Source organism: Carassius auratus, unplaced genomic scaffold (assembly GCF_003368295.1).
Source record: "Carassius auratus strain Wakin unplaced genomic scaffold, ASM336829v1 scaf_tig00035765, whole genome shotgun sequence".
NCBI lineage: Eukaryota > Metazoa > Chordata > Actinopteri > Cypriniformes > Cyprinidae > Carassius > Carassius auratus.
The window spans coordinates 1-15,677 of NW_020526260.1; the positions used below are offsets into that span (position 1 = coordinate 1).

A 15,677-nucleotide genomic window follows, 5' to 3' on the forward strand; every position below is an offset into this window, starting at 1 on the left:
GATAGCTAATTTAATTTTAATAATTTTACCTCTGAAACCGATATTACGGATTCTAATGTTAGGATGTCACCTTGCCTAACATTAATGTTACCTGCAGACCCAGTAAGTTAAGTTGTATGTTATCTTTGAAGTGTAGTTCAATTGTGTCGTTTTAATTTACTCACCCTGATGTAATTCTTAATTACTTGCTTCTGCAGAACACTAAAGAGGATGTTACTGCTGACGCTTTTAGTCTATCACTGCTTTTTTTCCTCCATAAATTGAATGTAAATTGAGACTGTCAGTTTGCAGCATTTGTGTATAATGAGGATGTAACGTTACTTTTAGATTGGGAACAACACGGGAGTTGATAAATTAGCAGTTTCTGCGGTGTAACTTTTTTTTTTTTTTTTTATTCTAATTAAGTCTGTTTGTGTGTTTCAGACACGGGCCATGTTCAGTACCAGCGCGAAAATAGTGAAGCCAAATGGCGAAAAGCCAGATGAGTTTGAGTCGGGCATTTCCCAGGTATAGCATATGATCTCTTTGAAATGTGATGGTGTATCTGTAGCCCCTAATGATAAGCTGTTGTCTGTCTGATGCAGGCTCTTCTTGAGCTGGAGATGAACTCTGATTTGAAGGCTCAGCTGAGGGAGCTTCACATCACTGCTGCTAAGGTAAAGCTCTTGCTTGGTTCATTCATTTTGAATGGTTGCCATCACAATCAGTAATTCAACTGTAGCTGCTTCAGATAAGTAGCTGTTTGTGAAACTGATAGTTGAAAACCAACGTGGACATCCTGTGAGATGGCTCTCATGTGGCTCTGTCCGTGTGGCGTAAGGGAGCGCAGCACTTTGGTGCCATGACGTACAGTCCCGTTCCACGACGTTGGATAGCAAGCTTGTCCCCGGCCTCTGGCTGGTGTGGAAAGCGTCCTGTATATTCCTACATCTTCCCAGAGCCCTTTGGGCCATTACTGGGAGGTAAACCATGCAGTGCACATGTCCTTAACGTTACTGGTCCTTGTGTGAATTCTAGGTTAAGTCATTCATATTTATGCTCTTGTAACTTCATATTATTGATTCCCTGTCTTTCTCAGGAAATTCGAGGTTGGTGGTAGCAGAAAGCCATCATCATCTTTGTGCCTGTGCCCCAGCTGAAGTCCTTCCAGAAGATCCAGGTGAGGCTTGTGCGTGAGCTGGAAAAGAAATTCAGCGGCAAGCATGTGGTGTTCATTGCACAGGTAAGGTTTGTCCTTTCTATGTGTTTTTTTTTTATATATATATATTAAATGGTTGGCTGCCATTTTGTTTTTTTGTATTTTTGCTGTTTAATTCAACTTTTAAATGTAATCCCTTGAGGTGATATTTTTTTAAATACCTCACAAAATCATCTTCAGATGTGAAATTTAGTCCATGTCTGTTAGCTTTGAGGCCACAGTTTGTTAGTGTGCTCCTTCACTTTGAGTCATGTGCTTAGTGCAGCTATGTATAATCAAAAAAATTAATTGCGTGCATTTGAACGATCTAGTTTTTAATAGTCAATCATATTTCACTGGTATGCACTATTTTTCAATCCAGAAACCGTTAAATTGGAAATAACATTTTTTGAACTGTGCATATGACAAATTTGATGGGACAATTTTACAATCTAAAAAGCACTAAATAGTAAATTTAAGTTTCTGAATTGTGCACACCTGCTAAAATTGAATGGACTATTGAAAATGTAAATGGTCCAATAACCTTTTGCAGACATGCGTATAATTTTTTAAAATAATTTTTAATGTCCCTCTTTATCCCTAACTAGCATTTACTGCCTGTTGGCCTTTATTTTATTTTTTATCCAGTTGAGCTATTTTAGGATCATGTTTGCATTGGTAAAGAGAAACTCTCACCAAGTGATTTCATGAGATCCTGAAAACTTTGATTTAGTCTTGGTTGATTTGATTTTTCCCAACGTGGACATCCTGTGAGATGGCTCTCATGTGGCTCTGTCCGTGTGGCGTAAGGGAGCGCAGCACTTCTGTGCCATGACGTACAGTCCCGTTCCACGACGTTGGATATTAAGCTGTCCCCGGCCTCTGGCTGGTGTGGACAGCGTCCTGTATATTCCTACATCTTCCAGAGCCCTTTGGGCCATTACTGGGGAGGTAAACCATGCAGTGCATATGCTTTTTAGAGCAACAATGATGTGATTTCTCCTGAAGAATTGGCATGTTGCCCACCAAAATAATTTTTAATCTAGATTTGATCTTGTCTTCCAGAGAAGAATCCTGCCTAAGCCCACAAGGAAAAGCCGCACAAAAAACAAGCAGAAGCGCCCCAGGAGGTAAATGTCGTCTTGTTGCATTTTGGAAGCTGTATTTTCGGAGTCAGGGTTAGTAGTGCTTGCTTTTTTCAGTGTGATTGTGCCTACCATAGCAATGTTATGCTGATTGGCCTGTTAGCATATAGAAAACCAACGTGGACATCCTGTGAGATGGCTCTCATGTGGCTCTGTCCGTGTGGCGTAAGGGAGCGCAGCACTTTGGTGCCGTGACGTACAGTCCCGTTCCACGACGTTGGATAGCAAGCTTGTCCCCGGCCTCTGGCTGGTGAGGACAGCGTCCTGTATATTCCTACATCTTCCCAGAGCCCTTTGGGCCATTACTGGGGAGGTAAACCATGCAGTGCACAGCCAAAACTGTTCTATTTAAGATGCTTAATTTTTGGGTCAGATGAACTTCTGTTTAGTGGCAAAATTAACCCACTTGATCGGTTTTCCCTTTCAGCCGAACTCTGACTAACGTCCACGATGCTATCCTTGAGGACCTGGTCTTCCCCAGCGAGATTGTTGGCAAAAGGATTCGCGTGAAACTGGACAGCAGCAGGCTCATCAAGGTCCATCTCGACAAGGCACAGCAAAACAATGTTGAACACAAAGTGAGTACCACCCTCTTAGGATAAAATGACAAATTAAAATTAATTATAAAAATCACCCAACGTGGACATCCTGTGAGATGGCTCTCATGTGGCTCTGTCCGTGTGGCGTAAGGGAGCGCAGCACTTTGGTGCCATGACGTACAGTCCCGTTCCACGACGTTGGATAGCAAGCTTGTCCCCGGCCTCTGGCTGGTGTGGACAGCGTCCTGTATATTCCTACATCTTCCCAGAGCCCTTTGGGCCATTACTGGGGAGGTAAACCATGCAGTGCATATTATTAATTGTCAGATTGGGGCTACGATTTATTGTTATTTTTTTTGGCTGTATTACAAGGCAATCATAATTTTATGTGCAATCGAAACTTTTTTTTATTCCTTTTATTTTAACAATTTTTTCCGTTTGAAAACTAAATTAGTATGCATTACTTGTGTTTTGATGTTTAAATTTTAGGAGTTAGTCACAGTTGCCTAATAAGTTTTTAACCAGATTTTTGAAAACTGGACATTTAAGTAACCAAGGTAATTTGGGTTTTGTTTCAGGTTGAGACCTTCTCTGGTGTCTATAAGAAGCTCACAGGCAAGGATGTGATATTTGAATTCCCAGAGTTCCAACTGTAAAGCGCAGATGACAAAATAAATTTGTTTACTGTCATGTTCCCAAGTCTGCTTTTCATTCTTTTATGAAGTCATTGAGTGACTTCTCACTAACATGCTTGTTAATTAATGTATTACATCAGAAAAAGACATGTTCTGAAAATGTATGAGGTCATAGCAATCCTTTACTCTTGTTTGTGCATAATTACTGTGCAGCAGATTAAGTGTGAAAGAATGCAAGTTATAGAAGATTGATGTTTTGACCCTGTCATTCTAGAAGCCAAAATCATGAGTAAACTATTTTAAAGTGTTCAAACTAATTTCTGTTCTGATCATGACTCCCAGAAGATATGGTTTAAGATGTGATCTAAACCAGGCTATCCAGCAGCCAAGATTGTGGCTATATTAAGACCATATTAATTGCCAGAAATCATATGCAGATGGTATGTTGGTCAATGCCCTGTGCTTTCAAATTAAAATGAATTAAAAAAAAAAAAAGTTAAAACTTAATTTGCTGATTTAAATGTTTTAACCTTTTTATTCATTTTAATTCGAAAGCATTTAATAGTTTAATAATTCGAAAGCAAATTAACTGTGTTTTCCTCTTAACAGTCCAGCGGGTCAATAAAAATGGCCTTATTTTATAGAAATTATTCCTGATGTAAATTTGTAAGCCAACGAGGATTTTTTTTCTAGGGTCCTGTGCAATATATTTCATAAACGACATTCAAAAACTACATGAAACGATACCAACTACTACTCCTTATGGTAGTTGTATTCCTGGGCTCGTATTCATAAAGATTCTAAGAATCCTCTCAGAAAACTCTTAATTTAGCTTGAAAACTTTTACGACCTTAAGACCTCTTTTAAGCGTTAAGATTATTTCTGATTTTTTTTCTTCACTAGGATTTTTTCTTTAATTTTAAGAGTAAACGCCCACAATTCTAAGAATTTTCTTAGAATTTTGTCGCTAGGAGCTCCTTTTTGCATTAAGATTCTTTATGTATTCACAAAACATCTTCGGGCTAAAAGTAGCTAATAGCTTGCCTATTTAAGAGAAACTAAAAAATAATGGGCCTGTTATTACTAAATTTAGGACCCCTAAATGTTTGCTTTTTTTTAGTGCTAAAACTAGCTCCTAAACCTGTGAAAGGTTAGGGGTAGTGAAGAGGACTCCTAAGTCACTAAGACCAAGTCACAAACTATCCTAAAATGGCGGTTGCCGGAAATCTGCCTCTGAATGTAAACATTTTAGAAACATTTGATGATCATGACTTTTCCGAAAGGATCACCTTTGGTTTTGGGGGTTACCTCAACTCTGTACTTCAATTTGTTTTCATTAACCAGTTGGCAAGAAGTAACGTGCTTGTGTCCAGTTTGTTTATTTTTTCTTTTTACATTTGAATGTATTACTATCAGCCATGATTATTCTTCTCTGTTAATTAAAATGCTGTTTATATGCATTTCCGCTAATTGGTTTGAGGAGCATACATGCAAGATGCTGACAGTAAGCTGCACATATACTTGTTTAATTAAGTGACACTTATCCTGCATTTTTTTAATCTGGCAACTAACATTTAATTTATTTTTTTTAAACCTTTATTTGAAAACGCAAACATAATATTGTGCTCTACAATATTTTCATTAATAAATCTATTCTGATAGAGACTATCAGCCAATCACTGTGTGCATAGTTAGTACGCATGCTGACATCATACATAGCAACGAGGTCAACCCCGCCCTTACTCTTAGTTTTACGCTTCTCTCTATTTCTTAGTAAAAGTTAATCTCAGCAGCTTTGTGGATAGGTTTTAAGAGAACAATCTTGATAAAAACTGTTACTATTTTTTAGGAGAACTCATAGTGGAAAGATAAAATGTTTCGTGAACACGGGCCCTGATTTAGCAACTTGTTTAAAATGTTGCAGAATTTGTTCGATACAAAATCGATGATTATACTGCGTAATTTCCTTTAACTGTTACTGCAAACGTCCCACGATTATGTTTGAAGATTACACTCAGTGCATGTATGCATGGTGCATGGACTTCGCTCTGTTTAAGAGTTTGTTTTTGAGTACCAGTTAAATATTGTAGTTAGTCGACCTATTTTATCGCGGAGAGTTATCAATTCTCTCTACAATTTTCTGGATTCTTGTCATATTAAACGAAAGCTAAATTTAAGTGGTATAGCATTTACAATCTAATCACACCAAACATGGCAAATCGACCAGTGCAGAAGGAGACCAGCAGTCAGCCACACTTCCTACAGTTCAACAACCTCGCATGCGAAACAGCTGGAGGAAAGGTGAAAAAATGGAGCATTTGAAATAATATCTTATCACTTTATATATTCCTATATTCATAGATTGCGTTTGATCATTTAAATTGATTAACAAACTACTAACATTGTCATTAAAGGTGGTTTTTGCCACGGATGAGTGGTTTGCCCCTGCTAGAAATCTTTTAAAGGTAAAGTCCTTCTTGTGTTTACATTTTGTGGTATTATTTTGTATTAATTATGATGATGATCTGAAACTTTTAAGAGAGACCCTCCAGAATTCATAGCCTCGGCGTTTACTGAATACGGAAAATGGATGGATGGCTGGGAAACCAGGAGGAAAAGAATTCCAGGTATTAGTCCAACTGCACAAATCAAAGCGAGTTCACTGTAAAACTGGGAAATGGGGCTCTCTGTGTGTTTCTCATTTCTCTCTAATGAGCTCTAGTTCCATTGAGCCTGGATGATTTAGAGCAGAATAGCTGCAGGCTACTTCCTCCTCTCATCCATCCAGTCTCTCTGATGATCTGAAATGAACGGATGAGAGAAAGATGTACTGCAATACTGAGACGCTTCCACATCTGATCAGGCTTTCAGGGCATGTTTTGTAATCTCAAAGAGTGCTCTGTCTGTACTTACAACAGATTTCAGTGATCTCATGAAAGATGCATGTGTCTCTCATCTTGTGTTAAAGGTCACGACTGGTGCATCATTCAGTTAGGAGTTCCAGGAATTATTCATGGCTTTGATGTGGACACATCTTTCTTCACGGGGAACTATGCGCCATACACCTCCATTCAAGCTGCGTGTCTTGGTGGGTATCTATGGCTGTAGCCTTTAAGAACCAAAGTATAAGGTTACCTTCATTATATCTAATGATATGTCACATTTAAATCAGATCAGATGCCGTCATTCACTCTTGAAGGAGATCGTACAGGCATGGCAGCTTCCCCAAGCCAGTTCGAAGCTGTAGCACAGGTGTAAACCATCCTCTGGTGCACTAGATATTTTTTATATACATAATCCAGTCTGTATTTCTGAGGGAACTCATTCTGAATTTATGTTGCCCAGCTTAACTCAGACAGCTGGGAGGAGCTTGTCCCGATGACAAAGCTGAGGCCGGGGTACTCTGAATCATGCCACAACTACCTGAACGTCACCTACCCACATAGAGTTACCCATATCCGCCTTAACATATATCCAGGTAATACACCATGAATCATTCAGTGCAATAAAAAAAAAAAGACAAAACAGAGAATGTGATCATTCATAATAATAATAAAAAACGGCCCGGGGAGAGATGCTACAGCGGAGCAGTGTCTTAGAGAGCCATTTGTTTTGTAAAATGAAAACAAATGAAGGGTTGTAAAATGCTAATAAAATATTAACACTTTATTTATAAACCATCTAAACACTGGTGTACTATATGTAGTTAATTTTTTTTATGTTGTAATTTATTTACTTACTTTTCTTAGCGGATGATTTCTTGCCTGAAGTGCTTACAAGAATCTTTTGATAAATTGTTGAAACAATTGTAGCTTTGACTTAAAGTTGAAGTGTGTAATTTCTGTGCCACTATCCACCAATCCTCTCCTGCCACTGGTTCGTCAGACAGTTATTCCTGGCCTACATCAACACTATAGAGTAAAACACACCCTTACACCAACCTTGGTTCCGGAATAATTTTTCACATAGGAATAAAAAAAAAAAATCAAGTCTTTGTTTAATTGTTATAAGCCATGAAGTCTTTGTTAAAGTGTTATAAGCCATGAATCAATCCAGTAAGTTATGATGTGAATCACAGCATTACACATTTTGATTTGCAACAAAAAAGTAAAGAAATGTTTGTTTGCTTTTTTTTTTTTAAAGATGATCTCTTTTAAGATGATTTGATATATTTATATATATATATATATATACACACACACACACACACACACACACACAATCAAACTACTGTTGCCTACCTAGTTGTCTGAGCATGTTAAAATAAGTGTTTTAACTTAGAAACAATGGAAACGAGTGTTTTAACATAAAAAAAACGACACCTTAGCTTTGAATATTTTATTGATGTTTGGCAGATGGCGGCATTGCGAGGCTGAAAGTTTATGGCATTGGGAAGAAGGACTGGTCCACTGTGTCTAGTCAAGACCTAGTGGATCTTGTTGCCCTGGTCAATGGGGGTGTATGCGTAGGCTACAGCGATGCCCACTTTGGTCACCCATGCAATATGATTGGTGAGAGATTTTTTGTAATGACAAGTTGAAAAATATCTTTTAGAGGTACAATGGCTTTTTTTGTTCAGTTGTGCCAAGAGAAGCATCTAAAATGCAGACCACTTTTACAGACTTTTTCAATCAGGCATATAAAAACTCTGTCTGGACTGTTTCCCAGACTTCATTTTTAATAACTTCCTGAGAGAATACTAAACATTGCTTCCCAACAAATAAGTTATGGTCAATTTAATGACTGTTTGGAGAAGATTATGGAATAACATGAGATATTTCTAGATCTGGCTCAGTACTTTGTGATTGTCTGAATGTGTGTTTCTCTGTAGGTCTAGGAAGGGCTGACAGCATGGGTGATGGGTGGGAGACAGCCAGACGCCTGGATCGGCCCAAAGTTTTAAAGGTAAAAGCCTTCTTTTCAGTTCAGGAAACATCACAAATATCTGTAATATTCCACACTGATCCCATATACTGGTTTTCAGGTGGATGAGAAAGGCATATTACAGGTGCCAGGATTTGAGTGGGCTATTCTCAGACTAGGACATCCTGGCATCATAAGCAAAATTGAAGTAGACACCAACCATTTTAAAGGTACAAAAAATGTTGAATATTTATTTCCATTTTGTAGCATTTTGTGTATAAATGTTTTACATTTAAAACAACAGTGTCTGCATGGAAGCCTCGAAGCAGCAAATAAAAAATTAGCTTCAGATAAAGTTTAAAATAAGAAATAAAGTCACCGAAACACACAAAATTACACCATGAGATATATAGTCATTGTGAGACATATGATACTTTTTAAAAATTTAGGGTTCAGCAAGATTTATTCAGCATGAGACTTTTTAATCAACCATTTTCCTTAGGAAATTTCCCAGACTCCTGCAAGATTGAAACCTGCTGTTTGACCCCAGATGAGGAGAACAACTTGATTCGTAACCATTGGCGCTCTGACAAAACCCCCAAGTGGAGAATTCTTCTTCCTCCTCAAAAAGTATGACTTGCTCATCCGATAATTTCATCTTTATTCCTTTTTGTTCTATGTAAATGTGATCACAATCTTCCTTATCTAGCTGAAGGCACACCACAGGCATTTGTTTTCTGGGGAGTCAGTGGTGCAGTGTGGGCCTGTGACTCATGTGCGTCTGGTCATAGCTCCCGACGGGGGGGTCAGCAGACTCAGACTCTGGGGTCGACCGGTGTCCAACAACATGACTCGCCCTCAGCAAATCTCCAAACTGTAATGCCATCATGTACTTTCAGCAGACAGTTACAGAAGAATGAAGGTCATCTGTTGTGATTTAAAATATGAATACAATAATGTAAAAAACAGCATTGAAGACATACTATATACAATACAATACCTAATAACCTTAGCTATGGTACAGTATTCAAAAGAATTATGTTCAAGGGCAATGTTTCAGAAAACACCAATCAAATACTCTCAAAATAGCTAATAAAATGAACCTTCACTTAATTTGTTTGTATTGTATATTGCCAAGTCTGATACTTTAGATATACAAAATAGCTTTGAAAATGCATATTATGCATATAATACATATTGTGTGTATCTATCAGTGTTGATATGAATGTTTGCCTGGATCAATGTTAATTTAATTTAATTTAATTAAAACAGTAATGTGAGCAGATGCAGACAGTCTCAACGTGATGGACAAAATAAAAGACACTGCACAGACTGTACAGTCGCATTGAAAATAACAGGATAATTGTTTTCACACACATTTGAAAAGTTCTGCTTGCATGCGTCATAGAAAAATCCCCTCTCAAACATAATTGTAATACTATAATAATTACTGTTGTTATACTGTATATATATATATATATATATATTGCCTTGCAAAAGTATTCATACTCCTTCGTTTATTACACATTTTGTTAAACTGTTTTAAATTACTTTTTAAATTTATAAAAAGTAAAAAACGAAAATAAGTAGATCAAGGCATCAAGAGCCACACACACACACACACACACACGTGTCAAGGAATTTGCTGAACCAAAGACAACAACAGAGACATCTTACCTGGGCTAAGGAGAAGAAGAACTGGACTGTTGCTCAGTGGTCCAAAGTCCTCTTTTCATATGAGAGCAAGTTTTATATTTCATTTGGAAACCGAGGTCCTAGAGTCTGGAGGAAGGATGGATAAGCTCATAGCCCAAGCTGTGTTGCCTGAAGTCCAGTGTTGAGTTACCACAGTCTGTGATGATTTGGGGTACAATGTCATCTTCTGGTGTTGGTCCATTGTGTTTTTTGAAAACCAAAGTCACTGCACCCGTTTACCAAGAAATGTTGGAGCACTTCATGCTTCCTTGCAGAATAGCTGAAGGCCACTGTCAAAGAAATCTGGGCTTCCAGACCACCTCAGCAGTGCCACAAACTGATCACCTCCATGCCACGATGAATTGGGGCAGCAATTAAAGCAAAAGGAGCCCCTACCAAAAATTGACTACACGTACCGTAAAAGAACATACTTTCCACTTTTTTTATTGGTCTTATGAAGTATTATAATTGGTTGAGAATATGAATTGGTGGGTTTTTGTTAAATGTGAGCCAAAATCATCACAATTAAAAGAACCAAAGACTTAAACTACTGCAGTCTGTGTGCACTGAATTAATTTAATACACAAGTTTCACAATTTGAGTTGAATTACTGAAATAAATGCACTTCTCCACAACACTCTTAATTTATTGAGACTCACCTGTATGAATGCTTCTGAGCTAAATTCAACTGTCCCAGATAATGGTTTGAATTCTTATCCAATGGATTCATTTAAGTTTTTTATTTTTAATAAATTTACAAAGATGTTGAAAAAAAGATGTTTTTTTGCTTTGCCATGGCATATGGAGTCTAGAATGATGTGGGAAAAAGTAATTTAAAGCAATTTAACTTAAGGCAGCTCCATAACATGAAAAAAATTAAGGCATATGGATTCTTGTGCAAGGAACAGTGTACAGGTGTAAATTATATATATAATTTTTATTATTATTTTTAGAATGTTTAATGCTGTAAACGTTATATTACAAAAGGGGTGAATATTTTGATTAAAAATATCAATATCAAAAATATCCTGCTGTGTGTGTCCCTCTTTGATGAGCAGTATTTTCTAAAATATTTTGCTGAAATTTTTCTGATATAGGAACATGCATCAACAGGTCTTTGATTTTAAAAAATATGTCTGAGTCAAGAAATGAATTGGAGCTTATCTCTGTTTACATGAAAAGTTGCAGTTGACATATACTTTTGACGTTTCTTCCAATACGTGCTTATCCCTCGGAACAGTTGTGAAAAAAGAAAGTGGGATTTTGACATTCAATCACATGTTTCAAACTTGTTGGCATTTACTCTGTGCAATTGCATAGATAGCTTCTGCAGATGCAGTGATTTTCCAGTGAGTGGTTTTTTTTTCTTCCAATCATTTTGTCATGTTTCTCCACAGATTAAGGCAGTGGCTCAAAGCAGGACAAATTGTGTCGGCATGGTGGAGAAAAATTCTGCTAGGAGCCCTAGCCATATAAAATACAGTCAGTGGGCCTCATTCATGGAGAAGAAATCTCAATGTAGATTGTTCATGAAACCATTTCAGTGCAAATTGTTGCATTAAATGGTTTTAAAGAATGTTTTTTTGAGCTGTTCAAATTCTGTTTGTGTTTCATGAATGAGGCATTTAACTGAATCTGATTAAGAATGAGAGACGTCACTATTTTTTAAAATGATAAAAATGACATTAACTAAGATTTCAGCATCGAATGACATATCCAAAACAAAATAAGCAGAATTTAAAACCGCAAAAATGAATATGCATATTGTGCTCATATAGTTCTAGATGTCCTTGAACAGCCTGACATCTGGAGATGCAAGACAGCACCAGAAATCTCTCATTTCTCTGGAGTCAAACAGGCTGCATTGTGATTAATTACAGTATATTATGCTCACTCATGCAGACACATGAACACACACTCACTCACTCTCACACACTCAGGGCTCTTTGCTGTGGAGGAAGATAAGTGTTTGTTGGACTGGGCTTAAATGACAGAGGGGGTGAACTGCACACTCAGCACTTTGCTTTGAGAAAAGGTCAATGTGAAATGTCTTGCGTGTCTTTATTATCATGAAATATTGTTTTTCCACACCAACTATTTTGTTGAAAAACGTTTGTTTGTGCACATATGTTGCCATCCAGTTTATCATGTGAATTTTTATAAATGAATTTAAATCCGGTTTCATTCCATGAAAGTAACATGTATTTAGAGAAAAGTAAAAATGAGACATTTGTTGGATAATCTGGATATCTAAGAACATTTAGTCTTAGAAGAATTTGATGAGAAATATACTGAAATGAAAGACTTTGAACTAAAACCATAAAACCAACCATATTTGTTACTTGATATAAAATGTAGTTGCCAAGCATTCCTCTTTTTAATATGGTATAACTTTAACTACAACTGTATAATGTAATATATGTGTTTGTGTACATGTCTATACTATACAGACATTTTATTTCTAAACCATATATACATTTAGAAAAATGAAACTACAAAAAATTACGAAAGAAAAAAATTGGTGAAATTTTATCACTAAAATAAAAAAGGGAAATTAGCAAAATAAAATCTTTACAATTATTACTAAAAACTACAAACAACAACAACATAAAAATCAGCTAAAAAAACACACACCCGAGCATGCTAATCATTGTCTTCAGGATCATTAGTAAATCACAGGTAGGTGAGTTTGATCAAGTTTGGAGCTAGACTCTGCAGCGCATTGGCCCTCCAGGACAAGATTTGAGGAACCCTGCCATAGAACAACCTTTTTTTTTTTTTTAAATGGTTCCATAAAGAACCTTTAACATATGAAGAACCTTTGTTTCACAAATGTTCTTGTGGCAAAAGAAGGTTCTTCAAATTATAAAAAAAAAAAAAAAAAAAAGAAGAAGAAGAAGTTCAGAAAGAGAGATTTTTTTTTGTTGAACTATAAATGGTTCTTCTAATCTATGGCATTGCTGTGAAGAACATTTTAAGCATTTTTAAAAAAGAGTATATGAGATTATTTTTCTTGTCTTTTTTCCCCCAGAAGTCATCAAAAGTCTTCATTTGCTTATAGTTTAATCTCATTGCTGTCTGAGAGAAGAAATGTAGATGTTACATACATATAATTATTTTTTTTCTTCTTCTTAATGGATAGAACCTGTCTGAGAGAAAATGTGACATATTTAAGAGAAGTAATGTGTGTCTGAATATATTTGGAATATTTTGATTATTTTTATGTTCAAAAATATTTCAAAATCATGTTATTTGGCTTATATGTAAGTTGGAAAACTATTTTAAGACTAAATAATTCACATGGTGTGCTTTGCATAATATTATTTGGTCACTCGTTAACAGAACTGCTGGACTGTCACCTCATACCGTCTTCAGATGTTCTGTTCTTCCAGTGCTCACCAGCAGGGGGCGACAGAGGCCCAACAAACCTCTTCTGACCCCACAGGTAATGTGAGTCTTGTGTGCATCTTCTGTTTTAGCATGAACTCCCTTCTGTCTGTCACTGTTTGTGTCTCTGTGGCACGATGTGTAATCCAGTGGCCCCAACAGGCTGTAAATGTAGAGCATTCTGAATCGAGCAGTCTCTCAATCACACATACAGAGGTACATTAAAAATCTGCATTACATTTTTTTATTCTAATGCATATGGATCTGGTATAACAGGATGTGTAAATTATGTTTTTTTTTTGTTTGTTTTTTTTTTTTGAATGAATTGTTTCGTTAACAAACACAAATTTCTTCAGTGCTCTTTGCGCTCATGCAGCAATGGAATTGTTTTACCCCAAACCCTGAAGCTCTGTTAGCACACATAGTCAGTGCACATTGATGAAGTGGTAAAAAAACAAAAAGAAAAAAAAAAACAAAGTTAATCTATAAATCTACTTCTCATCACCCCGAGGGAGAGAAACATTTCAACTAGATGCCCTGATCTGATAAGAAATACTCAATGAAATTCAGATTTGTAATACGCGCACCGGCTCCCTAATACATACACAGAAACACACACACACACAAACTCCCTTTTTGCCTCCACCTTGCCCTCCTCTCTTATTCAGCAGCCCTCTCCATCAATATATGTCAGTTGGCTGCCAAAAAGAAGGATATGCTCAGGAATTAACTCTTTTTTTTTTTCTTTTTTCTAACCCTTCCCTTCCAGCATGTTTGGATTTTCTCTGTTTGATCTGGATTGTTAAATAAGACGAATGTTATTAGAAATTCATGGCTGTGCCGTGCCATCAATAAATGATTAGTTTGCAGTGCTTGCCAGTGATTGATTGGCTGGGCAGGGGATGTATTGAATCCAGACTCATTCAATGCCATGGCGAGTCGCTGGGGAACGGCTTAGCTTATCAGTGCCTGAACAACCTAAAGTGGTGTTTGTTAAGAAAAGCAAAAAAAGAGAAGACCTAGAGAGAGAGAGCTATGAATATTAAGACCACTGTTTGTAGTTTATTTGATTTATTTACTCTGATCTGATTGATTTGATATACAGAATGCATAAATTCGTCTTGGAAAGTTCAATTTGAACACAGTAAATCTGATCAGTGACATTACTTCAGTCATCAGTGTCACGTGATCCTTCAGAAATCATAATCATGCTTATTTTGGTGCTCAAGAAACATTTTTAACTATAATCAATGTTGAAAACAGTTGTGCTGGTTAATAGTTTTGTGAAATCCGTGATGAACATTTCTCATTTTTCTTGGAAAAATAGAAAATTCAAAAGAACAGAATGTGAATCTGTAACAATGAAAAGTCTCCACTGTCACTTTTGATCAATTTATGCATCCTTGGAGATGTCTTTCCATTAAAAAAGTAAATAAATAAATAAATCTGACCCTAAACTTTTGAATGGATAGGTCTCGGGAATACTTCATTCTGATTGGTCATTTGCTTCATTGAGCATATAGTGATGCTAAATTGTAGATTTCACCATTGGTCATGGCAAATACAGTACCATATACATTCATGACTTCAATCTGCAATCTCTTTCATGTCAACACAAGTTCAAATAGCTCATTAGCATCATCTTCAAGTGTAATAAAATTAGCAACCAAGACCTAAAAATATGAATTGTAATATACACAAATGAATGGGCATCAGACATGATTGAAGATGACTGAAAGTTTAGGAGTCCCCAAATAAAGCAATTAAAACTTTCTCATGGAAGTACAAAAAGCTGGTAAGTGAACTGTGGCTAAATATGTTTTGCTGGACTGCAGATTAATAATACATAAATTACTATTGTTGCAGTGTTTTGTTGTTACATGCTTTTCTATTTGTTATCTCAAGGTCTATTTGTCTTAGTAGTAGCTTACAATAACATATTTTGAAGTCAAATCAATATTTCATGTGATTTTATTTTTTATTTTTAAGTTTTTATGTGGGAAGTACATTTAAAGGATGATTTACATTCAACTGGTCACTAACACAAAATAAAGTCCCTCAGGGATTTCTTTTGTGATCATTTCCAACTGACTGTACATTAGGCTATCCTTTACATATTTGTCCAAGAAAATTGTGGTTTCCCTTGTGTGCGAACATGCTGAGTCTTTAAATCCTAAATTCTTTTTGATGTAGTCTGCAAATCGCCCAGACTCCACAGACTCCAAGTTCATTGCCA

The 15,677-nt window shown here is 36.4% G+C and overlaps 1 protein-coding gene, 4 non-coding genes and 1 pseudogene across 5 annotated transcripts; all 6 read left to right on the forward strand.

Annotated features, from left to right (window-relative positions):
* Positions 1-417: 417 nt before the first annotated feature.
* On the forward strand, positions 418-3,556 carry LOC113082127 (40S ribosomal protein S7-like; annotated as a pseudogene).
* On the forward strand, positions 765-984 carry LOC113082131 (small nucleolar RNA SNORA73 family). Its single transcript, XR_003282448.1, has one exon. It is a non-coding gene; the product is annotated as a small nucleolar RNA SNORA73 family (small nucleolar RNA).
* Positions 1,932-2,150, forward strand: LOC113082132 (small nucleolar RNA SNORA73 family). Its single transcript, XR_003282449.1, has one exon. It is a non-coding gene; the product is annotated as a small nucleolar RNA SNORA73 family (small nucleolar RNA).
* LOC113082129 (small nucleolar RNA SNORA73 family) lies at positions 2,437-2,657 on the forward strand. Its single transcript, XR_003282446.1, has one exon. It is a non-coding gene; the product is annotated as a small nucleolar RNA SNORA73 family (small nucleolar RNA).
* LOC113082130 (small nucleolar RNA SNORA73 family) lies at positions 2,957-3,177 on the forward strand. Its single transcript, XR_003282447.1, has one exon. It is a non-coding gene; the product is annotated as a small nucleolar RNA SNORA73 family (small nucleolar RNA).
* Positions 3,557-5,218: 1,662 nt separating the features above from the next.
* On the forward strand, positions 5,219-9,751 carry LOC113082128 (allantoicase). The gene is made up of 11 exons (XM_026254003.1): positions 5,219-5,797; positions 5,911-5,961; positions 6,036-6,123; positions 6,465-6,584; positions 6,669-6,748; positions 6,842-6,974; positions 7,852-8,007; positions 8,328-8,401; positions 8,481-8,589; positions 8,862-8,989; positions 9,069-9,751. Exons 1-11 carry the CDS (start codon positions 5,708-5,710, stop codon positions 9,237-9,239), a joined length of 1,200 nt encoding a protein of 399 aa, XP_026109788.1. The 5' UTR covers positions 5,219-5,707; the 3' UTR covers positions 9,240-9,751.
* Positions 9,752-15,677: the final 5,926 nt, after the last annotated feature.